Genomic DNA, 25,368 nt, shown 5'->3' with positions numbered 1-25,368 from the left:
CAACAGATCTACTTGCATTTGGCAGACACTTTTTATGCAAAGAGGCTTAGAGTTTATTTAAAATATACATGTACTTGTGCAGTCCTCAAGAATTAAACCCACAGCACAATAAATAGTAACACAATACATTCTTGTATTCTTGACTTTATTATCAATATAAACAATTTCTCACGTTATTAACCAGTGCATCTGGAAACTATTCATAACGCTTCATTTTTTTCACATTTTTTATGTTACAGCATCATTCGAAAATGGATTAAATTAATTTATTTCCTCAAAATTTTACACACAATACCCCAATCCTTTTCAATGTGGAAATAAGTTTTTGAAATTGTTGCAAATTTATTACAAATAAAAAAGCTGAAAAATCACATGTACAGAAGTATTTACAGCCTTTGCAGTGAAGCTCTAAATTGAGCTCAGGTACATTCTGTTTCCACTGATCATTCTTGAGATGTTTCAGCAGCTTAATTGGAATTCACCTGTGGTAAACTCAGTTGATTGGACATGATTTGAAAAGGCATACCACTTGTCTATTTAAGGTCCCAGGGTTGATAGTGCATGTCAAAGCACAAACCAAGTATGAAGACAAAGGAATTGTCTGTAGACCTCAAAGACAGGATTGTCTTGTGGCACAAGGCTGGGGAAGGTTACAGAAAAATCTCTACTGCTCTGAAAGTTCCAGTGAGCACAGTGGCCTCCATCATCTGTAAGTGGAACCACAAGGACTCTTCCTAGAGCTGGCCAGCCATCTATCCTGAGTGATCAAGGGAGAAGGGCTTTAGTCGGGGAGGTGATCAATAACCCGATGGTAACTCTGTCTGAGCTCCAGCGTTCTACTGTGGAGGAAGGAGAACCTTACAAAAGGACAACCATCTGTGCAGCAATCCACCAATCAAGCCTGCACGGTAGTGTAATCAGACGGAAGCAACTCCCCGCCTGGAATTTGCCAAAAGGCATCTGAAGGACTCTCAGACCATAAGAAATAAAATTCTCTGGTCTGATGAGACTAAAATTGAACTCTTTGGAGTGAATGCCAGGCATTATGTTTAAAGAAAACCAGGCACCGCTCATCACCAGGCTATTATCATCCCTACAGTGAAGCATTGTGGTGGTAGCATCATGCTGTGAGGATGTTTTTTAGCAGCAGGAACTGGAAGACTGGTCAGGATAGAGGGAGAGATGAATGCAGCGATGTACAGAGACATCCTGAATGAAAACCTGCTTCATAGTGCTCTTGACCTCAGACTGGGGCGACAGTTCATCTTCCAGCAGGACAATGACCCAAAGCACACTGCCAAAATATCAGCGGAGTGACTTTACAACAACTCGGTGAATGTCCTTGAGTGGCCAAGCCAGAGTCCAGACCTAAATCCTATTGAACATCTCTAGAGATCTGAAAATGACTGTACATCATCACTTCCCATTCAACCTGATAGAGCTTGAGAGGTACTGCAAAGAGGAATGGGCAAAAACTCCCAAAGACAGGTGTGCCAAGCTTGTGGCATCATATTCAAAAAGACTTGAGGCTGTAATTGCTGCCAAAGGTGCATCAACAAAGTATTGAGCAAAGGCTGTGAATACTTCTGTACATTTTCAGATTTTTTATTTTTAATACATTTGCAACAATTTAAAAAAATCTTATTGTCATTATGGGGTATTGTGGGCAGAATTTTGAGGAAATAAATGAATTTAATCTATTTTTGGAATAAGGCTGTGACATTTAAAAAATGCGGAAAAAGTGAAGCGCTATAAATACTTTCCAGATTCACTGTATAAAGCTAATTTATACATTCTGTATATTCTTTAAATCCCTTCAGTCAAGAGTTTGATTAAAATGCAGTTTAAATTCTAAAGTGGGACGAGCTGAAGCATGGCATACGGAGCAGATATTAAGCATCAGAACACCATCTGGAAAGCACTTAACACCACACAGACAAAACAGATGTTTCTAGGATCCTTCGCTCCGGCAAGTTCCTTGTAAACCGGCCAAGATCAAGGAAACAAGCTCTCAATCCCACCATAAAAGAAACTGAGGAGACAAAGCAATCAACAGCCTCTGAATCCTCACCTGTCTGTAAACATTTGTAGAGAAGATTCTTTTGTTCATTTGCACTAACCTGTCACTCTGAATCAATGTCAAACCAGTCAGGTGGATATAAATGGCTCATAATTAGATGCAGGCACATACGTACTTTATCTCAATCACTAAATATTCAAATCTTGACAGATAAATGATGCTATACTCTCTTCTTCTTGATAATAAAAAAAATGAAAGAAGTTAATTCTGCTCACCAGGTCAGTGTATATTTGATTAATACTGTGAAAAGTTACACTTTCCAACTAGAAAAGCAAAGTTTATAGACAAACTTTATGGCAGCTTGAGAAAGCCTCGCCCGAAAGTTTGAAGAGGTTTTTAGGAAATTTGAAACAGTTGGCATAGAGAGATAGCTACAAATAGGTTAGCAAGTTTCTAGTATGGATTGGCATGTTCCTTGCTAGGCGGCTGATAGGGGGCTCTGAGTGGTTGCTAAGGTGTTGCTAGGGTGTTCTGAGTGGTTGCTAAGGTGTTGCTAGGTAGTTGCTAGGTTGTTCTGAGTATTTGCTAGGCACTTGCTAACATAAATTAGCATGGTTCTAGTATAAATTACCATTTTGCTAGCATGTTTCTAGTATGAATTAGCATGTTGCTAGCATGTTTCTAGTTTAAACTAGCATGTTGTAAGCATGAATTTAGTATAAAATAGCATGTTGCTAGTATGCTTATAGTATCCCTGCTGAAAAATCCAGCCTAAACCAGCTTAGGCTGGTTGGCTGGTTTTAGCTGGTCGACCAGACTGGTTTTAGAGGGGTTTTGGCCACTTCCAGGCTGGTTTCCAGCCATTTCCAGCTTGGTCTTAGCTTTTCGGGCTGGGAGATGACCAGCTAAAAACAGCTTGACCAGCCTAGCCAAGCTGGGAGTCCAGCCAAAACCAGCTATATCCAGCTTAAACCAGGCTGGTCAAGCTGGTTTTAGCTGGATTTGGCTGGTCATTTTCCAGCCTGACCAGCTAAGACCAGGCTGGAAATAGCTGGAAACCAGCCTGGAAATGGCCAAAACCCCTCTAAAACCAGCCTGGTCGACCAGCTAAAACCAGCCAACCAGCCTAAGCTGGTTTGAGCTGGATTTTTCAGCAGGGATGAATTAACATGTTTCTAGTATGGATTAGTATACTGCTGGTATGACGTATGTTTGTTAGTATGTTTCTAGTAGGGATGAGTATTTTGTTAGCATGGATTGGTATGTTGTTGGTTTCCAATGTAAAGTCAATGGCATTTTTTTACAATGGGAGTCTATGGGACAGTAGCTAGGGTGCCGTAAGTGGTTGCTAGGGTGTTGAAAGGTCATCAGTGATTGACAGATTGGTAGTTTAAGTTAAATGAGCTCAACCTTAAGTCTGTATGACAGTCTGGCGCAAAGTTAATAGGTCACAAAGTTTGGTCCAGTGTTAAGTCAGTGGGACTTTTCTGAATTTTCCAGGTCAGTTTTCGGAAAACTGTAAGTCTGATTAGTTGGAAAAGATATAACAACTTAATTCAGTACAGTTTGGAGGTTTTAGTTAGTTTGGTGGTTGTAGTATGAACAGTCTAAGAGGAGATGCGTTCCTAAAATATCTAAGAAGAAGAAGACGGAAAAATATTGTTTATGTAGTAAAACAGTATGTTGGCTTTCTCAAGCCACCAAAATAATCTGAAAATATTTTACTTTTATTACTGTTATTATTATTTTTAAGCATTTACTAATTATTAAAAACATCACTACTTGTTCAAAATGTAAAGAAATTCTTGTTTATTTGAAAAAAACATAATTAATTTATTTTTTATGTATTCATTTAGTTTTGATAATAGTTGATGTCTTCTAAAATGACATCTTTCACTTTAAGTAATTGCACATCCATTGATTTACATAGGTGATTGCAACCTAGCCAAGTGAAAGTATTACTTTTTTAAAAACAAGAATCTTTTATTACTGTGTATATGCTGTCATGTATTGTACATACATTAACTTATATATAGTGTAATATTGTCTACAATTATATATTTAAATATGTGTGGTTGCGGAATATATTTTTTGTATTACACCAAAGGTTTTATTCATTTAAAAAAAATAGTTTATATATTACTACAGAAATATGTATTACGCTAATTAATACACATTTTAAAAAATATCCATTCTGTATTTGTTTTCCTTTTTTTTTTTTTGTTATGAATTGCATTATGGGACCTTGACCTTTGATCTGTCCACTTTTGATGTTCAAAATTCAACTTTTAGTAGTTTGAAACAATATATTGTATAAGAAATAAAATATATATAGAAAAAAGTCCATGAAATAACAGAAAAAGTACTCTCCGGTTAGGTTTTTGTGGCATTATTTACAATGATAAACACTAACACAGACAATATATACCTTCAAACTATTAAAAAAGTCACTTTTTTCAAACTTTTCAACACCAAAGGTTGTTGCAGAAAAGATAAAGGTCACATAAAGCAATTCTAAAGCATATAAGACGAAACAAAACATTAATCCCAAAATATGGAAAATTGCTAACTTGCGGATATTTTGTTTACAGTGTAGTTATATATAAATACATACATTCTTGTACAGCTGATACAAAAATAAATCTTCAAACATTTTGCACATGCTGCTCCAAACACAAGTGTACCAAAAGAATGTTTAGAAAAGGTAATTAAAACACCCAGCAGGCACACAATGTCATAAAATGTTAATATAAGGTTAGATTTAGGTTGTGGTGTTAGGTGACCAAAGTTCAATATTGTGTTGGAAAATAAGCAAAATGCAACGTCGAGTCAACATCTTAAGTGACATCATATTGACACCAAATACTGACGTTTATTCAACCAAAATCTAATGTCTGATAATAGTAAACGGTAATAGATTGATTAAGGTGTTTAAATGTCTGTACTGCACTTCAATAATGCGACTAAAATCTGCATACTTCACGTCTTAATTTGATTACTGTTAATATGATTATGACTCTAGTTGGATTAAGGTAATCAAAAACTGCTGTTTACATGATAGACTCATAATCAGAGTATTGTCGGATTCTTGGTGTTCATGTACACATAGTCACTGACGTTGTTCTGAAATTGGGTTCTGACGTCAACCCGATTTTTATTTCTAGATCTGACATCATGTTGACGCCCTGTGCCTGCTGGGACTGAAGTAATTCTTAACAAACATAATGCAGTGAATTTATAATTTAATCAAATAAAGACTACAACAAACAATGTCAAGTAATCCACAAGGTGCAAAAACAAAGGAGGAAGAGCCCCTTTTTTCCCCATTTAAACAATGCTCTTGTATATTCATATTTAGAATTTTGATACGAAACATATTATCCAACAGAGGCTCATTCTGAAAACGTAGCCCTATATACATTTCTGGAGATCCAGAATTATGTAGCCAGAAATACGTATGGCTGCATTTCGTCCTTAAAACGAACGCTATGTAACGGTATAACGCCTTTCCGTTTCGTGCTAGCAGCTGACTGCTTACCTCTGTATGTACAGCTTTCCTGCTGTTGTCCAGTGGATCGCATCATATATTTAGACTTGAGACGCAGAGGATTTGACCGCGACAATAGGGTTCGAGTCCAGCAAAAAATGATTCAAGAAAGCAGGTAAGACAAAAACAGAAGCAAAAAAATAAAACAAACAAGTAAATAACAGGGTGAGAATGTGGTACAATCTGAAAATGAGGTAAAAATCTGGCGAGGGCTTTTCTTTTTCTGGATTGCTTTCCAAAACACTGTCAGTTGGGTTTATGAAAGTGGGTGGGTGGGTGGGAGGGTTGGTCGGTCGGTCAGTCGGTCAATCAGTCAGTGGCTTCTGGTGGATTTACGTGAGAAGGCGTGAATGGCACTCACAAGAGAAATTTGAGATCTCAAAAAACGTACACAGCAGCCTCTGGTGGATTCATAAATACAAAAACATAAAAAAGTACCGCCTGGGATGTATAGGAGAGCTCTCCAGAAATGTATATAGGGCTTCATTTTCATAATAAGTCTGGGTTGATATCATCTGGTTACTTTTAACCAGAACAACATGCATTAACTCTATGCTAGTGGTAACTTTCCTCACAATTCCAGACGTGACCATACAAGAACATTGGCAATTCTAAAAGCTCTAATCCGCTAACACAGGAGCAGCGCAATGATAAATCACCACCTCCTTTTCCTCCAGCTCAGCACATTCTCTCCCCTGCCTCAATGACCTCTTACGCTGGTCTTCTAGAAAGAGATCGGAATTGGCCGGGATACAAAACTCATGGAAACAGCGCTTGAAGTTTTCATCCAGGAAGGCATAGAGAACGGGGTTTAAACAGCTGTTTGCGTAACCCAAAGCAATGCAGAAATGCATAGCCGCCATCGAGGACTGACTGGCCCCGAGTTCCACATGACCCAGAGCCTGAATCAAAGCCAAGACCTGCACCGGCATCCAGCAAAACACAAAAGCGGCCACCACCGACAATACCATATAGGTGATTCTCCTCAGATTGCGGTCTTTTTCCCGTGAGCCGGACAGTACACGGACACTGCGCAAACGACGCACCATCAGGCCGTAGCAGACGCTTATGATCAGCACAGGGATCAAGAAAGAGAAGAGAAACACACACATCATGAACACACGATCCCAGTGCTTTCTTGGTTCAGGCAGGCTCACCATGCACTCGGCACCTGCATGGAAAAAAACACATTAAAAAAGGGGATTTCACGTAGTGGCTGTGATATACGATGAATTGTGATGAGTAAAGAAATGGAGAGTCTTTTGAAGGGAACACAAGAGGCTGTGATTTAAAAGTGCACAAATGTATGTTGTTCTGCTAAGAAAGTTCTTCGAAACTGTACTTTCGACAAATTGATTTTTAGGGTCTGAGGGTTTTTTATTTAATTTATATTATTATTATTATTAGAGATGCACCACAAGGATTTTTTTAACACAGTGGCAACAAACAAAAAGAACTTTCAAGTGTTCACACTAAGCTGATGATTGATTAAAAAGCGAGTTTGGCATGCTGTCCAGGTTGGTCTCAAGATCTGCCCTCTTTTTTTTTTCTTTTTTTTTTATAATTATTTTTTAGGGGTTTTCACCTTTATTGATAGGACAGTGGAGATATAGAGACAGGAAAGTGTGGGGAGCAGAGATAGGGGAAGGATCAGCAAAGGACCTCGAGACGGGAATCAAACTCTGGTCGCTGCGATCACCTCGATGCTATGTGTCGACGCACTAACTTATAAATTGCATACTGATATACTGCATACTAATATAATTGCATATACAGCATATATGATATAGTGCTGGTTAAGAGCTCAACTGTAGTGCCAAATTAGATTGATCCATTCACTTATGATGCATGTCTTTGGAGTGTTGGAGGAAACAGGAGGACCTGAGGGAAAGTCACACAACCACTGGAAGAACATGCAAACTCCACACAGAAACGCCAACTGGCCTGTTAAGGACCTGAACCAGTGACATTCTTGTTGTGGGGTAACAGTGCTAACCACTAAGTCACCGTACCACCCTATAAAGGGAAAGAAGGAGGAGTGGAAGGGGGGATTCTTCAAGGAGAAGATAACTGAAGAAAGAAACTCTGGTTAGTGAGTTAGGAATCATTTGATTGGTGAATCATGCATTAGCTAATGCAGGACCAGCCACGGTCAATCATAAGCATGTGCTCCTCTCGAAATTAGTTCAAAAATAAACTTCGACCAATTCTGATAACAATTTTGGAGAATTGCATACAGTACTGGATTTTTCCTCTCCAATAGATTAAATTTACTGAATATGGATTGAATTAATTGTCCAATATTTTTTGCTAATCAACATTTCTTTCATTCATTCATTCATTTTCTTGTTGGCTTAGTCACTTTATTAATCCTGGGTTGTCACAGCCGAATGAACCACCAACTTATCCAGCACATTTTTACGCAGTGGATGCCCTCCCAGCTGCAACCCCTCTCTGGGAAACATCCACACACACACACACACATCCACACACACACACACACAAACACACACACACACACATACACATACACTTATACACTACGGGCAATTTAGCCTACCCAATTCACCTGTACCACATGTCTTTGGACTGTGGGGGAAACCGGAGCACCGGGAGGAATCCCACGCGAACGCAGGGAGAACATGCAAACTCCACACAGAAATGCCAACTGAGCCGAGGATCGAACCAGCGACCCAGCAACCTTCTTGCTGTGAGGCGACAGCACTACCTACTGCGTGCCTCAACATTTCTTTTAACATCATAAACTTTTACTTGACAAATAAAGGAACATAATTATGAATTAAACTTCAAAAATAAAGCCAGTGTTTTTGCTATATATAAAATTATGTCTTGCTGCTCCAGATTAGCCCAATCTGTACAGATTTTGTTTGTTTTTGCAAGTATTTAACGATTTTTATGAAAAAAGTTTTTTGTGAGATTATTCATAGGACATGCAACACATTGCGTCCATGTAATTACTAAACATCAATACCAGTCTTTTATACAGATATCTTTAAATGAGTTGGCCAATACATCACTTCTACTTATTGTTTTTGATAAAGGCTCACCTAGGCAGTATTTATTAATATTAATATTTTTGGTGGAAAACCTGATACTTTATTCCAGTATAAATATAAACAATATTTATTTGAAATATAAATATACTGTTACATTACATGCCTGTACTGGACTAATCATTATTACTTGAACTAACATTCTGAATATGTTTTTGCATTTTACAAAGTGATTGTTGTTTTGCATACAAAGTTTTGCTTGAATTCTAACACATTTCATATTTTTATAAAAGGTATAATTCACCCAAAGATGAACATTTCAGACCTGGACCTATGTGAGAATTTATATTTAAATCGAATTTTTAAATTTTTATTTGATTTTTAAAACAACTTTTCATTTAACTACAGCAGATCCTTATTTGTCATGGGGAATTAATTGAGCCCCGTTCACTTGCATAAGAATTTTTTTATTCTAAACTTAACATTTTCTTAGGACTAAAGAATTAAAGTTAGATACACATTTTAATAGTTATGTGTTATTAAATAATGAGCTTTTTGAAATGCCAATTTGGTTGACGTGATTCTTTCAGTGCATTTTTGTGGACTTTGCTTTCATATTTTACATAAAAATTACTTAGAACAAAAATGTCCACCTTCCCTGGAAGGTTGTTTAAAAAAAAACACACTTAGTGCACCTTTAATCCACAATAAAATGTCAAAAATAATTTCAGGCACAACCGAAAAAAAACACTAAAAACACCACCAACAGCATGATTAAAAAAAGAGAGAAAAAAAAAACAGGACACGATGAGCAAACATGCCTTAAAATGGAAGGTCAACACAGAGCAACATGAAAAAAGAGGACCAGACCATCGTGATCATCCTTCTCCACCTGACCCATGATCATAGCAGGCAGTCCTACAGCTGATGCCAGCACCCACACCGCCACATTGATCAGCTTGGCCCGGAGCGGGGTCCGAACTGTCAGCGAGCGCACAGGGTGGCAGACGGCTATGTAGCGATCCACACTCATTACGGTCAAGGTGAAGACACTTGTGAACATGTTGTAATAGTCAATGGCTACCACAGCCTTGCACAGGGGCAGACCGAAGGGCCAGAAACCTAGGATGACATCAGTGCCTTGGAAAGGAAGAGTGGCCAGAACCAGTGCATCAGCCAAAGCCAGGTTAAAGATGTAAATATTGGTGGCCGTTTTCATCTTTGTGTACCTGCGGCAGGTGTAAATATAACTTGTCAAAATACTTTGGAAAGCAAAAATACTGTCATTTACAGTATATGAAAATATAGAAATATACAGTTGAAGTCAGAATTGTTAGCCCTCCTGAATTATTAGCCCCCCTGTATATTTTCCCTAATACCAACATTTCAAGCCATAACAGTTTTAATGACTAATTTCTTTTAAAGTAGTTTAAACGAGCAAAACAATAATTGTTTGAGTGCAGTACATAATATATGACTAGATATTTTTTAAGACACTGGTATTAAGCTTAAAGTGACACTTAAATGCTTAATTGGGTTATTTAGGCAGGTTAGGGTACTTGGTCAAGTCATTGTATAACAGTGGTTTGTTCTGTAGACAATCAGAAAAAATATTGCTTAAGGGGGCTAAAAATGTTGACATTAAAATAGTTTTAAATAAGACTTTCTCCAGAAGAAAAAATATTATAGGAAATACTGTGAAAATTTCCTTGCTCCATTAAATATCCTTTGATGAATGTTTGAAATAGAATAAATATCTCTCAGGAGGGTTAATAATTTCACCTTCAACTGTGAGTGAGCAGAGAAAAAATTAAAAGACCACTTGAAAAAAAGTTTCTCTGAATTTACTATAAATATTATAAAAACAGGAGTGTGCGTTTTGATTATTCAATAAATTATTGATGAAATTTGAAAAAGAAAATTTTGTAACTTTTTTTTGTCTGAGCAATAGTTATTTATATAATATTATAGCAAGAAAAATAGGTAACAGTTTATTTTGATGGTCCTTATTGCACATTTTGTTGACTAAAAGTTGCACTGCAACTACATGTCAATAACTTTTAATTTGAGTATTAGACTGTCTGCTTAATATCTGTTGATACTGCTCCTTCAACAGACATTTAACTGACTATAGGCACCTTTGCAAGCACGTCAACACTAACCTAACAGTCTACTTATAATCTAATGAGAATTAGTTGGCATGTAAAGGGAATGTAAATTAAATTCAACAAAATGCGTTAAAAGGACCATTAAAGTGAGACTGAAAACTTTTTTAAATTCAAACTACAAAAATGTTTCTCTTCATTTTTCCAATATTATCAAATATTTTCCCCCAACAACTTAATTTGGGTGGACAGATTTTAGGACAGTGATTTTAATTCATTTTCTTTTTATATTAGTTCCAGTTTTGGTGCTGACTAATCTAATCTATATAAACAATGTATTACTGTAAATCATCCTATAGAAAATATTAATTTAAAAGGAAGATCTGTAAGGGGTTACTCATTTATGCTGAGCACTGTATATATAATTAGGTATGTTACTAGACTGCATTTGTCAGTTCTGTAGCTAACAGATAAAAATATTATTGACCTTTAAAATATTTGTAAAATTAAAAACTTTCCTTCCAGCCAAAAAACAAAAAAGACGTTCTACAGAATAACAAAAATAATAGAACATGTTGAGAAAATATTCATTGCTCTGTTAAACATTTCTTGAGATATATTTGAAAAAAATTACAATTTGACAGGAGGGCTAATAATGGTACAGTGCTCTGCATATATAATTACACCCTTCACAAATCTATATTTTAAATTCATATTTTTTGATAGGAAGCTTTACAATATTATATTTGTGCATTTATATTAGATTAGTCAGTAAAGCTAAATCTGGAGCTTATCTAATTAAATAACTTACAATAATGGTGCAAAACCTAGTACACCCAAATTTATATGTTATAGAAAAATATAAAATACAAAGTTAAAAATGAGGAAAAATCAAGAGAAGGAAAAAAAATGAAAAAATTCAGTTGAAATTTTGTAGGTTGTATTTTTTATTTTTGCAATATTTTGCTTGAATTTAATTGTATTATCTTTCCATTTGTAAATATGTTTGGTGACTAAAAGAGAATTAGTCGGCATGTAAAGGGAATGTAAATTAAATTCAACAAAATGCGTTAAAAGGACCATTAAAGTGATATTTATTAAAATATTATATTAAATAATAATTAAAATAATATTAAAATATTATTGTAATAAATATGTCTGTTTAATAAATCTATTTTGTTTTAATGACCCAAAATACATTGCCTATATTCACTGGGAAATTGATAAAAATATTAATTTTCAAAATGGGCTGTTCTCAATTATGCTGAGCACTGTATAGCTGTTTTTTCATAATTCATTTATATAAATGTCACAATGTACATGTATACATATACATATGAATATGCCTTTTAACTTATTGTACACAATTATTTATTATCTAAACATTAAAATCTGTTTATTATTATGGTGAAAATATTGCCACGTGCATAATGCATTCTAGCTTTGGACTGCATTAGTAACTCCTGCAAAGCCCCTTTAACCTTAGCACGCTATTATCATATATTGATCTTCAGCCATTATTTTAAATGTCCTGCTAGATGACATGACTTATTGACTACAACAAGGACGAGCAAGAAAGCAAATGGCAGTGACTTCATAAATATGAATCTTCAAGTTGTATCAGAATCACAGCTAGTGCAACCTTCAAACACTCAGTCTAAAAGTAAAGAAATAAACTATTCTTTCTTTATTATCCACAAAGAGACGGTCACAGTGATGTGGTGAAATTGTTCAAAATCCTCTAGAGGTAGACAGACAACATGCTGCGATCTGAGTAAAGAAATGGCAGGCGCTGCTTAGTAACCAGCCTAGCAACAGGTTTTAAAATAGGCCCAAAGGACTATATATGAGCACGTCTTGAGTAATGACAATATACGCGAATGCATGAATGCACACATAACAGAGCATAAAGACAAGGATGCGTTGCCTTTCCTTCATATATAAACACCAAAAGTGTGAACAAACTACGTCTAAACAAGTAGCTCTTATCCTTAAAAGCATGAGATGATGCAGCAAATCTATTTCTGACTCCTAATTATGAGGCACTTTTCCTTGAACATTCGATCAGCATGACATTCCTTCATAATTATACCTTCAACAATACAGGGCGAGACAAAATGACTACATGGCTGTGCTTGTGATGTTAAAGCATATACAATCAGGCGAAAAGTGCAAGTTGGTAAATCACATGCATTTTCTCTCCGCAATAAAACTTAATTCCCTGCATAAATTAAAGCTCGGCAAGGGCTAAAAGCGTTTAATGATTGTAACCCTCATTGTGCCTTCTGTTAATGTGAATTCTTTCTGTGCTGATGGAAAAGCTGTGTCTTGGCCTCCATCTACAGCTGTTTCACGCCAGGGAGGTTTGGACAAGTACCAAATGTTTATCTAGCAATGTAATGAACAAGCAGGCGTGTGACACAACGCTGGCAGGACAACTGCTACGATGGATGAGCAAGCAACAGAAAGAAGAAAATAGTGTTGGGTCGAGCAAATATTTTACTGTGATAATGTAGAGTTTTTAACTATAGGGTAGGAGTTGACTGCTGCATAACAATCGCCACAAAATATGTTGCATGTCATGACATTTAATATCACAAAGAATTTAATCAAACTGGTTAATTACTTAAACCAATATTTAATTATTGATATTAAATAAATGAAATATAACAATAAGAAAAAAAATTAAACATACAGTTGAAGTCAGAACTTGAGTTTAACGCAGAGCAGATTTTTCAACACATTTCTAATAATAATAGTTTTAATAACTCATTTCTAATAACTGATTTATTTTATCTTTGCCATGATGACAGTAAATAATATTTGACTAGATAATTTTCAACACACCTCCATTCAGCTTAAAGTGACATTTAAAGGCTTAAATTTTGACCTTAAAATGATTTTTAAAAATTAAAAACTGCTTTTATTCTAGCTGAAATAAAACAAATAAGACTTTCTCCATAAGAAAAAAATATTATCAGACATACTGTAAAAATGTCTTGTTAATAATTTATGAAATATTTGAAAAAATTAATTAAATTCAAACGGGGGCTAATAATTCTGACTTCAGCTGTATATGGAATCATATATCTCAATGTATCTCAATCAATAATCAATTAATCCTATAAAAATATTTTATTCATATGATTAATCGGCTACTTAAAATATTATTTAAATAATATTTTTTAAAATAAAAGATAAAATAAATTAATCAGTTGGATCATCACAATGTTAAAACCTTTACTAAAAAGTTTAACAACCAATAAAAAAATTATGATTTTATCAAGTGCATCAGAAAATATGTATTGTATGATACTTGATTCCTCTTAATCTTATTTTTATTAATCTAAATCCATTTGCTTGAGTATAGTTAGCATAACAAAAGTTTTAAATGGAGAGAGAAAACACTTACACTACCGGTAAAAAGTTTGGGTTCAGTGGGATTTTTAAATGTTTTAAAATAAGCTTCTCTTGCTCACCAAGGCAGCATTTATTTAATCAAAAACACATTACAAATTGTAAAATTGTGAAAATTTCTGATTGCACTATAATATAACTGTTCAAAAGTAGTTTACCATTTATTTAATAATTTATTCCAGTAATTTTAAAGATTAAATTTCAGCTTCATTATCCCTCTAATATAAATTATATTTGTTCCACCAGTAATGACTGGAGTAATAATTTTATTTGAAACTACATAAAATAGGAAAGCAGTTATTTAAAATGTTAATAAATATATATATTTTTTTCATTTATTAAATTAACAGAATAATTTTCTTTAAAAAAAAAACATGGAAAAAAAAACTGACCCTAAATGTTTTAAAATCAAAATGTTTAGTTGTATTTTGGTTAAAAAAAAAAAAAAAAAACACATTCTAAATTATACAAATGCTAACATAAATTGCAAGACTGCATATTAGAACAGATCCAGATTTTATATGTTGTTTGTTTTAAAGGAATTTCTGTCTATATTTACGATATTTCTATTCAAGAAAACGTTCAAACAAATTCAGTTCTGAACCTCCAAACATAAAAAACCTGAAACTAAATAAATTTCCAGAATTAATTATTTTGATTATTATTAAATGGGATACGTTAATTGATGTTAACAAAACATTCTGTTTGCTGGCTTTTTGATTGCTAATCAAAAAATCATATCATGAAAACCATTTTTTTTAAATAATGGCCCATGATATTAACAAGACAGATAACAAATAACATATGATGCTAAGTTAAACCCTGATTAAAGCGAGCTGTCTTTCAATGTGATTAAAACTATGCAGAGAAAGGAAAAGTGTTCACAATCCTCCTCGTGGCTTTTTCCTGTTTTACTACGTTTATAGTACATTATAAACATAAATGACATCTTGTATAATAATATATAAACTTTGATAAAAGAGGATTTTAAGAATATTTTATTTGTCCTTCATTCACTATTGTAAAATTAAATATGCTTTGAACTACAACTGCAGAACACCGATCACAAAATTAGTAAAAGTATTTATTTAGATATAAAGTAATGCATTTGTATTTTATTACCCTGTTATTTGCTGCTACAAAAATCTCTCTTAAAATTCTACATTTTATCTTAAAGTTAGGGTAAATTAATAACAGCTTATAATAATAATATATATTTTAAAAAAATAATAATAATTAGTTTCTGAACAAAATTGCATATAAATGTGAAGTGTTTTTTCCCTTTTCAGCTGTAAGCTTCATACTCTCACAGTTCATATATATAGGTCAATAAAGCAAGATGTTTCTAGTAACATACTCGACATAAGATTAGATTTTACTTGCTATTGTTTTGTATATCAGGCACTATGGGGTTAAAGGGAACATTAATGCCAAAAAGTGAAAATGTTTTGGAAGAATGTTGGAACCTGGTAGTCTTTGACATCCATAAAAACTATACAGTGGGGAAATAAGTATTGAACACATCCAGTTTTTTCCAGGGAATAATATTTCTAAAGGAGCTGTTGACATGGATTTAAACCAGGTTTTGGTAAAAACCCAAATAATTCAGACAGAATAATAAAATGAAACAAGAAAAAATAAATAAATAAAAGTGAGAAAAAAATGTTATGAGTAATACAAATGGAATGACACAAGGAGAAAGTACTGAATTACTGAAATGTACTTAATACTTTATATAGAAGGTTTTGTTTTAGGTGATGGCAGCTTAAAGACGCCTCTATGGAGAATGTAGTCACATGAGTTGCTTAGGTGTGAGCTTTTCACTGACTTCAACAGTGTGAAAATCTTGATGGTTCTGTCGGTCTTGTCTATCCAATTTCTACACCTCCATTTCTTCATGTGTTTAATCATTTTCCCCTGTCATTTCTTTTTATTTGCAAATTGATTTATCTGGCTATTTGATAAACATTTCAAGTCAACCGCACTTTTAAAAATTAGTTTTCTAAGAAAAATGGTAACATGTTTAATACTTATTTTACCCAAGTCATTACGTGTTAGCCACTGCATTAAAAGGGTTCTTCACCAGTTTCACCATTGACTTCTCCCTATAGACAAATACACACACACACAATTAACATGCTTGACTCGAACACTTCATCTCACCTGATAATTACATACATGACCAGACAGTTCCCCACGAGCCCCACCACGCACACTATCAAGTAGACAACAACGATGGTGATCTTTGCGCTTCTAGGTAGAGGCTCGTCCACTTCATCTAGTGCACTTAAATTCCCCTGAAAACGCGAGTCGTTGAACATCTGTTGGACGTAAGACAACTCGACCAACTCCATCGTGTGTCTACAGCTGTGGAGAAGATAAAACACTAATAAAACTTGTACATGTCTAGTAACAAGCAAGTGAATAAACTGCAGTTAAACGACGCCTCATAATCCGCTCTCTGAGTTAGTCGTATCTTAAAGTACTCACTTCAGCTTAAAGTATGTGACGCTGTCCGGTGAAATGGCTGAGAAACGGGTCCATCTTAAACCGAGAAGGATGAGATTATTACCGGCGCTTTCATGTTTAGCGAGACGAGCCTCTTCACCGTAGTGTCTGTCCGCCGTTCACTTGGCGCACATTGGGTCGTTACAGTAATCAAACATTGCGCGTGCGCGTCAGCGAGTGAGCGTGAGCGCGCGCTCGCGCCTGTGTGGACAAGTTTAGCTCCAGGGTTGGTTGGTTGCTGCCTACACTTTTCAGTCCTTGATGAATTACTCTGGTGGAACAAACATGGATATATCCAAGCTAGATACAAAAGAAATGTCTGAGGTAAAGTAAGTAAAAATAATATAATAAATTCTTTGATTTATAGAAAAGACTGCAATACAATGAAACGATGGAGAGGTGAAGGGAATGGATATAAAAATTGAGGAATGGAAAGAAGAAGACATGGATAGATGGATGGATGGATGGATGGATGGATGGATGAGAAAACAGGACCTTTGTTTATAACATTACTTAACATTAAAATTATAACACAATCTTAAAAATTTAATTAAATTTGCATTATCTGCAATCGTTAAAATCCAAATGGATTTAAACCATATATTTCAAATAATTAATAAATTGTTTCACAGAATATTTGATTTATGATGTAGTTAATAACATATATATATATATATATATATATATATATATATATATATATATATATATATATATATATATATATATATATATATAATAAATCACAAGAATACATCAATTTAATTATACAATATTTAAACAATCATCACTAAAAATGTAAAATAAAATATTGATTTATTAGTCATCACAAATAATTTGTTTTTAGATAAATGATTAAACTCAAGAATATCTGTCTGTATAAAATTAAAGACAAGAAGAAAAGAAAAAAAAACTATCTACACAATCTATTTAAAATCCTACAAAAAAGAGATCATCTAATCATAATTAACAATGCAGCTTTTCACCTTCATATCTGGTAATAATAGATTGGGATAATACTGAGTGATTAGACCATTCCGTCTGCAGTGTTTTAAATAAGCGTCATTCTATCTATCAAGACACTGAGGCATTCAGCCAAAAGGGCATTACAATAATTGAGCCCTAAATTTATTACCCTTCAATGACTTGAATATAAATAGAAAATTCCCAGTTTTTGCAAGATAAGCTCAACGTCCTTGACAGAATCCACCATCTTGGTAAAAAACATCCAATTTAATCTGGTCAAGAGGAAGAGCTGTGTCTTCTGCATCACAATGAAAGCTAACAGCTATTGTTGCAGCCTAAACGGGGCATGTATAAAGTGTTCATTGCTTTCTACAGAGAGAAACTGCCCTCTGCTAAAGGCCATTATGCAAGTCTCTCAACCGTAATTTTTGTCATGCTGCCCTCCAGATCACAAGTGAAATATATCATATGACTGTTTAGGCACATGGATGTCTGAAAAATGTAGGCGGACAGCCTAATATGGTCAAACAGTGATATGCAGCAGTGACTAAGACAGAGATATTATAATCAAAATTATGTGGAGCATAATGCAGTTAGAGGCCATCAGGCTACCCATGTGCCTTCCGTTGGAGGCACTGAAACAATTAAAACGCACAGAAATATAACAAGTAATAAAATCACAATGCATATTTAAAAAGCCAACCCAATTCTGTGTCAAAAATGGGCCAACTCAGCTGTTGGGTTAAAATTTTCAATACCATATTTGGTCACGACCCATTCTCACTATTAAATAACAACATACTTTGCTTCCATGAACTTCTCATTTGCTGCTTATTATAGTTAGAAAGGGTGTTGGTCAATAAACAGTCATATGTGACCCATATTAAGTCTTATACACTCACCGGCCTTTTTATTAGGTACACCTGTCCAACTGCTAGGAAACGCAAATTTCTAATCAGCCAATTACATGGCAGCAACTCAATTTAGACATGTACACATGGTCAAGACGTTCTGCTGCAGTTCAAACTGAGCATCAGAATGGGGAAGAAAGGCAATTTAAGTGACTTTCAACATGGCATAGTTGTTGGTGACAAACGGGCTTGTCTGAGTATTTCAGAAACTGCTGATCTACTGGGATTTTCACGCACAACCATCTCTAGGGTTTACAGAGAATGGTCCGAAAATATACAGGTAAGCAGCAGTTCTGTGAATGCAAATACCTTGTTGATGCCAGAGGTCAGAGGAGAATGGCCAGACTGGTTTGAGCTGATAGAAAGGCAACTCGTTTCAACCGAGGTATGCAGAAGAGCATCTCTAAACACACAACACATCTAACCTTTAGGAGGATGGGCAACAGCAACAGAAGACCCCACTGAGTGACACAACTGTCGGCTAAGAATAGGAAATGCGTCATAATGTGCAAATCATCTCAGACTGGTTTCTTGAACATGACAATGAGTTCACTGTACTCAATTCAATAGAGCAATCCAATAGAGCACTACTGGGATGTGGTGAAACGGGAGATTTACATCATGTATGTGCAGCCGACAAATCTGCGGCAACTGTGTGATGCTATCATTTCAATATGGACCAAAACCTGGGAATATTTCCAGTCCCTTGTTGAATCTATGCCGTGAAGGCAGTTCTGAAGGCAAAAGGGGGTCCAACCCGATACTAGCAATGTGTACCTAATAAAGTGGCCGGTGAGTTTATATAATGCACATGTATATTTGCATAAATTGTTAAAAATACATTATATGGGTTAAAATAGTTTCTTTTATGCCAAAAATCATTACAAAAGATCCTGTTCCATAAGGGTATTTTGCAAATTTCCAACTATAAAAATATGAAAAACTTTGATTAGTAATGTATATTGATAAGCACATCATTTGGACAACTTTAAACACAATTTTCTCTGTATTTATATAATTTGAACCCTCTGATAACAGATTTTTAACAGTTTTGTCACAGCCAAATAATATCATAGCCTAAAAAAAACATATACATTATTGTAAAGCTTATTCAAACAGCTTTCAGGTCATGTATACATTTTAAATTTCCAACTTCAAAATATAGTACACACTTGACCAACTCATGAATTTATGGTCCAGCGTCACATATGGTAGTAATATGCTACAAAGAGCCAGTGAGAATTTGGTCCTCAAATGAAAGTGGTATCACATTTGTAACCCAACATTTGGCCGAGACCATATTTGTGTCCTCAAATTTCTTAAAACAGCACAGTATTCTTTAGAGTGTTACACTTCAAGAGCATCTCCTTACATCTGCACAGAATACAATGAACAGATCTAGATAAAGCACTCAGACTTAACCTTGAGAAGACAATTTACAATGCCTCTGCCGCTGCCATCTTATTTACAGTGAAAGCCTTTACTCGTGGCTGCTGGTGATGCAGTATGACAGGGAGAGAGAGAGAGAGAGAAAGAGAGAGGGAGAGAGAGAAAGAGAGAGAGAGAAAGAATTGAAGCTGGCGAATATTTATAGTGATGTTGTGCTTTCGGCTACAGGGTGTTTATAAGGCGGCTGCTCACTCGCCGAGTGCCACTGCAGCTTGCGGTGGAGATAAATGAGGGGATATTTTGTTTCCCGGTGGAGAACACTTGCTGAAATGTGAGGCAATCAATTCTGGACCTGCACTCACAAAAAAGCAGAGGTTGGTATAGACTTGGGGAAAATGAACCAATGGAGAGGAACTAGAAAAGATAGCGGTGACAGGCGAGAGGCAATGTGATGACAGGTGGGAGAGGAACAAAAGGTATAAAAACGGGTAATGTGAAATGGACAATGTGGATTATTCATTTGAATTCCTTTTTCTTGCTAAGACAATATGTATGTGTGTGTGCCTTGTATTCCTCAAGACAAAATGTCCCCATAAGTCTAGCAATACCAGTAAATTTTGACCTTGTCCCCATGAGAAAAATGACTCATAAATCACATAGAAATATGCTTTTTCAGAGAGTAGAAATGCAGATTGTTTCCTGAGAGGGTGGGGTTTAGATGTAGGGAGATAAAATATACAGTATGTACAGTATGAAAACCATTTTGCCTATGGGAAGTCCTCATAAAGTTAGCTGGGTACCACACAATCAATTTGCAAACTTATTAGTTTTTTACATAATTAAGTAAACTGAACATTAAACAATTGATTTGCCCCCACTAAAACACAACTATGTTGTTTAACTCATTTCAAATAAGTAGTTTGGACAAAGCAAACTTAATTTATTGAGTGGGTGAGAACAAGTTTTTGTGGTTTACAAGAACACTAAATTCCATATCATGTCATGATCATTTTATAATGACACTGGTTGATACTCCATTAGGGTGGTTTACGAGGACATGGTTTATGTCCTCATAATTCAAAACGCTTAATCAAACTTGATGTGATCTTTTGATTGTCAAAACTTAGGTTTAAGGGAAGGGTGAGGCCATATAATAAGTGTTTTTATGGAGTGTCCTCTTAAACAATATAAACAATATACAGTCAGGTCCATAAATATTGGGACATTGACACAATTCTAACATTTTTGGTTCTATAAAAAATGGATTTGAAATTAAACGAACCAGATGTGCTTTAACTGTAGGAATTACAACAATTTGCATATGCGCCTCCCACTTGTTAAAGGACCAAAATTAATGGAAGAGAATAATCATAAGGCACATTTGCAAACTGTTGTAATTCCTACACAATTCATCTGATTTGGATGTACCAATACCTTTAAAATAAAGCTGACAGTCCGCAGTTAAATACATTGTGTTGGCGTAAAGAGCTGAAAATGTTAGAATTGTGTCGATGTCCCAATACTTATGGACCTGACTGTATGTGTATGAGACAAAAAAGGTATTTGGGTTCAGAAAAGAAACAAACAAATATCCTTCCCTCTGAAATAAGATTCTGTGTGCGATTAGAAGAACACAATGTTGCCCAAGTGTATCAGAATCATCGTTAATCTGCGATTAAATCTCCTCCAGTGCAATTCAATGAGGAGTAATGGCTAATAGAAACACTTAGAAAGTCTGAGATAATGAAATTCACAATACCGGTGACCTGAATGCTCAATAAAAGCACGTCCTTAAGAGTTCTGCGTAGAACACGACAATCATTATGGATTTAAGAAAACGAGAACAGGGGGAAATTGCAACATGCTCAATAACTCAAATGATTCACGATGATTACACAAATGCACGCTCATTACAGCAATCTATATGTCAGAGAAAGAAAGGCTATTTCACATGTCTTGAAGATTATTGAAATTACTATTTGGTCTGCTTTTATTGTGCTGATAAACTGAAGCTAATTTAAAATAAATCAGTAGAACACATGGTAAGCTGTCAACCTTAATAATTATTTATTAAATAGCATATGATCATTTAAAACATGCAAGTTTGGAAACAAAGGTTTGTTGGTTGCATTTATTTTATCAGAAATTCAGTAAATACACTAATATTGTGAAATATTTTTTCAGTTTAAAATAACTGTGTGAATATATTCTGACTCAAAAAAAATTTTGCTGCTTCCCGTTTTTTTTTTTTTTTCAATTTTGATGAATAAAATTATATATAAAAATATAAATGGCATTAGCAATATGTACAATGGAATTTCAGCAGTATTTTAACCGAATAATAAAAAATAATCATAATTTAACAAATTTGTCACTGATGGAAGTGAACTAAATCATTAAAAAAGTTAATTCAATTTTGTATAATATTAATACAATAAAATATTATAAGTATTTAATAAATATACAAACACAAACAGAAAAAAGTATTTGGGTACATGCATGTCTTGAAGTATCTTCATAATTAACTGAATGGGTTAACATCTGATTAGAGTTAATTCTATTACAACATGATATTATTCTGCCCTCTTCTGGTGATAGTTTGATATTACTGAACAAAAAACGTTTAACTTGTTCGCTTGTAAAAACAGAACCAAAAGGGAAGGAGCATGCCATTTCTAATTATTTCCATTTCATTAAAATTTTTTTAGTAACTTATAAAAATGTCTTTTTATACACATTTATTTATCACCAACATTAAACACAAGGACAGGCATCAGCATTTTATGCGACCGTTTTAAAACTGTAGCAGGTCTAAACATTTTTAAAACATTAGTACAGGACATATATAGGTTGATATAATATATTTACGCATAACTATTCGTGTACATAAATATTTACTATTTAAACAAGTTTATACATGTCTTGATTATATACTAAACAAAAAAATAAACAAACACTCAAACAGAAAAATTAAGTGTGCTAAAATCAAAGTCCTCCCAAAGTCTAAGCTAATAAAAAAAGTAATTGTTTTAAAGTGACTTTTAAAGTGCGTTTTGACTAAGGTACAAACAACACGTCTATCAATCGACTTTGATAGAGTTTAAAAGGTTTCAGCACTCCAACAGTTTTTTAAACGCCCTCCTGAAACTGTCGTCTAAGAACGCGTAAAGAAACGGATTGAGACACGAGTTGGCGTAACTCAGTCCCGTGATAAAATAAGAGATACCTATAACCAGCGGGGTGGTGGGCAAGTCTGAAGTGAGGGCGACCACCGTGCTCAGATGAAAAGGAGTCCAGCAGAACAAGCAAACGGCGAGCACGATGAAGACCATCACAGTGACTCGCTTTTTGGCTTTGTCCAGAGCCTTTCCGTTTGAGCTGAGGCGCGTCCGTCTCAGTCTGAAGAGCATCACGGTGTAGAGGATGCAGATGGTGGAGACGGGGATGACAAACCCGAGGACCAGCGTGTAAATCCGGCTGGCTTTGAACCAGAAACTCTCCGGACTCGGGAAACTCAAAACGCAGCTCTTTCGGCTCTCCGCGTCATCGGGACTCACGTAAACACTGGCGAAAACGGTGAAGGGCATCACTACGAGAATGACCAGAGCCCAAACACTCAGACTGACCGTCTTGGCCAACCGGTAGGTCCGGTAGGGCATCCGTTTGGATCCTAGAGTGGACACCACGACCAGATACCGGTCCACACTCATCACGGTCAAGAAGAAGATGCTGGAGAAGATGTTGTAGTGGTCTATGGACAAAATCACTTTGCATAAAATCTCCCCAAACGGCCAGTAGTTTAACAGGTGCTCGGCGATGTTGATGGGCAGCACTAGTGTGAAAAGGTCGTCGGCGATGGCCAAATTCAGAATGAATAAATTGGTGACTGTTTTCATCTTAGGCGCCTTCAGGATCACGTAAATGACGGCGCTGTTGCCCGTGAGTCCCACGGCGCAGATGATTGAGTAAATCACGGGTAGCCAGATGTAGAGATCTGGGTGGAACATCCAAGGTGGAGACACGGTGCAGTTGGACTGATTATAAACCGGACTGGCCAGGTTGCATGAAGATTGCATTGTTGCATTGTCCATCGTGTCTTTGAAATCCATAATAGCCTTTTTAAAATGATAAAAATGAAAGTTTATTACATGGAAAAGTGCATGCATTACTGCGTTTTTACACAAAATCCAATATTTTTGTTTGCTCATTAAAATGTAAGTAAGTACATAATTTAAAGTGTATTTATTTAATGATTAAATAAATACACTCTTAATTATGTACTTACTTAAATTACAGTTATACCTATCTATTTTAGATTAAATAAAAGTGCAAACTCATAGGATTTCTAGCGAAGCCTAATTATATGGGTCATTATCGGATTATATCATTAGCAAATGATTGAAATCAACAAAAAAGTACAAATGTTGAGGATTCATCGTACCTGGCAGGTCTAGGGTCTTCCTCTCTGCTCTATAGAAACGGACAGTTGGAGGTAAATGGCAGAGCGCTGCGCTTTTACGCGCTAGATTTTATGATCATGTGATGTAAGACAGACTCTCCATCAGTCTCTCACAGATCATTCCCATCGTGTATTGTCCATCGGGAAATACAACAAGTCTAACTAAGTGCAAACTAATTAATACGAGCTGCTTGTCGCAGAGGTACAAAAGAGCAAATGCTTAATTAAAAATAATTTTAATAAAAATACAATAAACAAAGAACTAAAACGAAGCACTTTGCAGGCGTTTTTGCACAGATATAAAAAAATAATGATAAAGCACTCTTTCCTTGCACTTTGATAAGTATAAGTGCATTAGTCAAAGCAGTTGCTTTTAAAAGAACAATGCCTTTGAGTTTTTTTCTATAAGGCTGAAATGTCAGTTTGTTCAGGACACATTTTAATGCTATTTATAAGAAAGTTGTTGCCATAGTGATGTACAAGTCAACTTTTTCCAAAATTTTTATTTAGATGACTGCACTTAAGGAATTCATGTAATTTAAATATGTGAGTCTTAACATTAGCATTTAAGCTGCTGGAGATTTTATTAAGGGAAGTTATGCAGACACCTGCTGATTTCATTCACATGGACGCAGGTTAATACTTGACCACTTTTTCAGATTTTTGCAATAATAGTTTTACTTCGAGTTTGAATAATGCATGACTTACAGTTTCATTTCTGAATATATAATTAACTTAGAGGTACATATTAGCAGTGAAACAGTTTTACTAGACTAAATGCAAGACATTACATTTGCAATTTATTCATTCGTTTTTAAGTTTTCATTCGGCTTGGTCCCTTATAGATCAGGAGTCACCACAGCAGAATGAACCGCCAACTATTTCGTACACTTGGTGTGTCCCCATTTGTTTTATGCAGTTGATGACCTATCAGCCACAACCCAGTCCTGGATTATTACTATTAATTAAAATGAACAAAAATGGTGACACAGTGGCACAGTGGGTAGTGCTGTCGCCGCACAGCAAGAGTTC

General features: G+C 35.1%; 2 protein-coding genes across 5 annotated transcripts; both read right to left on the bottom strand.

The window, feature by feature from the left end:
* Nucleotides 1-5,245: 5,245 nt before the first annotated feature.
* Nucleotides 5,246-16,756, bottom strand: LOC556532 (mu-type opioid receptor). Of its 3 annotated transcripts, XM_087307429.1 has the most exons (5): nucleotides 16,594-16,756; nucleotides 16,318-16,470; nucleotides 16,143-16,208; nucleotides 9,452-9,810; nucleotides 5,246-6,738 (listed from the first exon to the last, which is right to left on the bottom strand). In XM_087307429.1, the coding sequence occupies exons 4-5, from the start codon at nucleotides 9,798-9,800 to the stop codon at nucleotides 6,188-6,190; spliced, it is 900 nt and encodes a 299-aa protein (XP_087163555.1). In that variant the 5' UTR covers nucleotides 9,801-9,810; nucleotides 16,143-16,208; nucleotides 16,318-16,470; nucleotides 16,594-16,756; the 3' UTR covers nucleotides 5,246-6,187. The 3 variants fall into 3 exon arrangements, with proteins under 3 accessions (XP_087163555.1, XP_087163556.1, XP_087163554.1); XM_087307430.1 differs by lacking the exon at nucleotides 16,143-16,208 and having other exon boundaries at nucleotides 9,403-9,810; nucleotides 16,267-16,470; XM_087307428.1 differs by lacking the exon at nucleotides 16,143-16,208 and having other exon boundaries at nucleotides 16,267-16,470.
* Nucleotides 16,757-22,600: 5,844 nt separating this feature from the next.
* LOC556451 (G protein-coupled receptor 8) lies at nucleotides 22,601-24,719 on the bottom strand. 2 transcript variants are annotated; one of them, XM_087305800.1, is made up of 2 exons: nucleotides 24,319-24,719; nucleotides 22,601-23,992 (listed from the first exon to the last, which is right to left on the bottom strand). In XM_087305800.1, exon 2 carries the CDS (start codon nucleotides 23,984-23,986, stop codon nucleotides 22,988-22,990), a length of 999 nt encoding a protein of 332 aa, XP_087161926.1. In that variant the 5' UTR covers nucleotides 23,987-23,992; nucleotides 24,319-24,719; the 3' UTR covers nucleotides 22,601-22,987.
* Nucleotides 24,720-25,368: the final 649 nt, after the last annotated feature.

Source organism: Danio rerio, chromosome 23 (genome assembly GCF_052040795.2).
Source record: "Danio rerio strain M-AB ecotype USA chromosome 23, GRCz13ab, whole genome shotgun sequence".
NCBI lineage: Eukaryota > Metazoa > Chordata > Actinopteri > Cypriniformes > Danionidae > Danio > Danio rerio.
This window is presented reverse-complemented; position numbering and strand designations above follow the sequence as displayed.

Excerpts from the sequence above, each read along its gene's own strand:
- LOC556532 (XM_087307428.1), bottom strand. The coding sequence starts at position 16,457 with ATGGAGTTGGTCGAGTTGTCTTACGTCCAACAGATGTTCAACGACTCG. Across the intron at positions 9,811-16,266 it reads GTCATGTATGTAATTATCAG|GTACACAAAGATGAAAACGG; the intron begins GTGAGATGAAGT and ends CACCTGCCGCAG. Across the intron at positions 6,739-9,451 it reads GGAGAAGGATGATCACGATG|GTGCCGAGTGCATGGTGAGC; the intron begins GTCTGGTCCTCT and ends TTTTCCATGCAG.
- LOC556451 (XM_087305800.1), bottom strand. The coding sequence starts at position 23,986 with ATGGATTTCAAAGACACGATGGACAATGCAACAATGCAATCTTCATGC.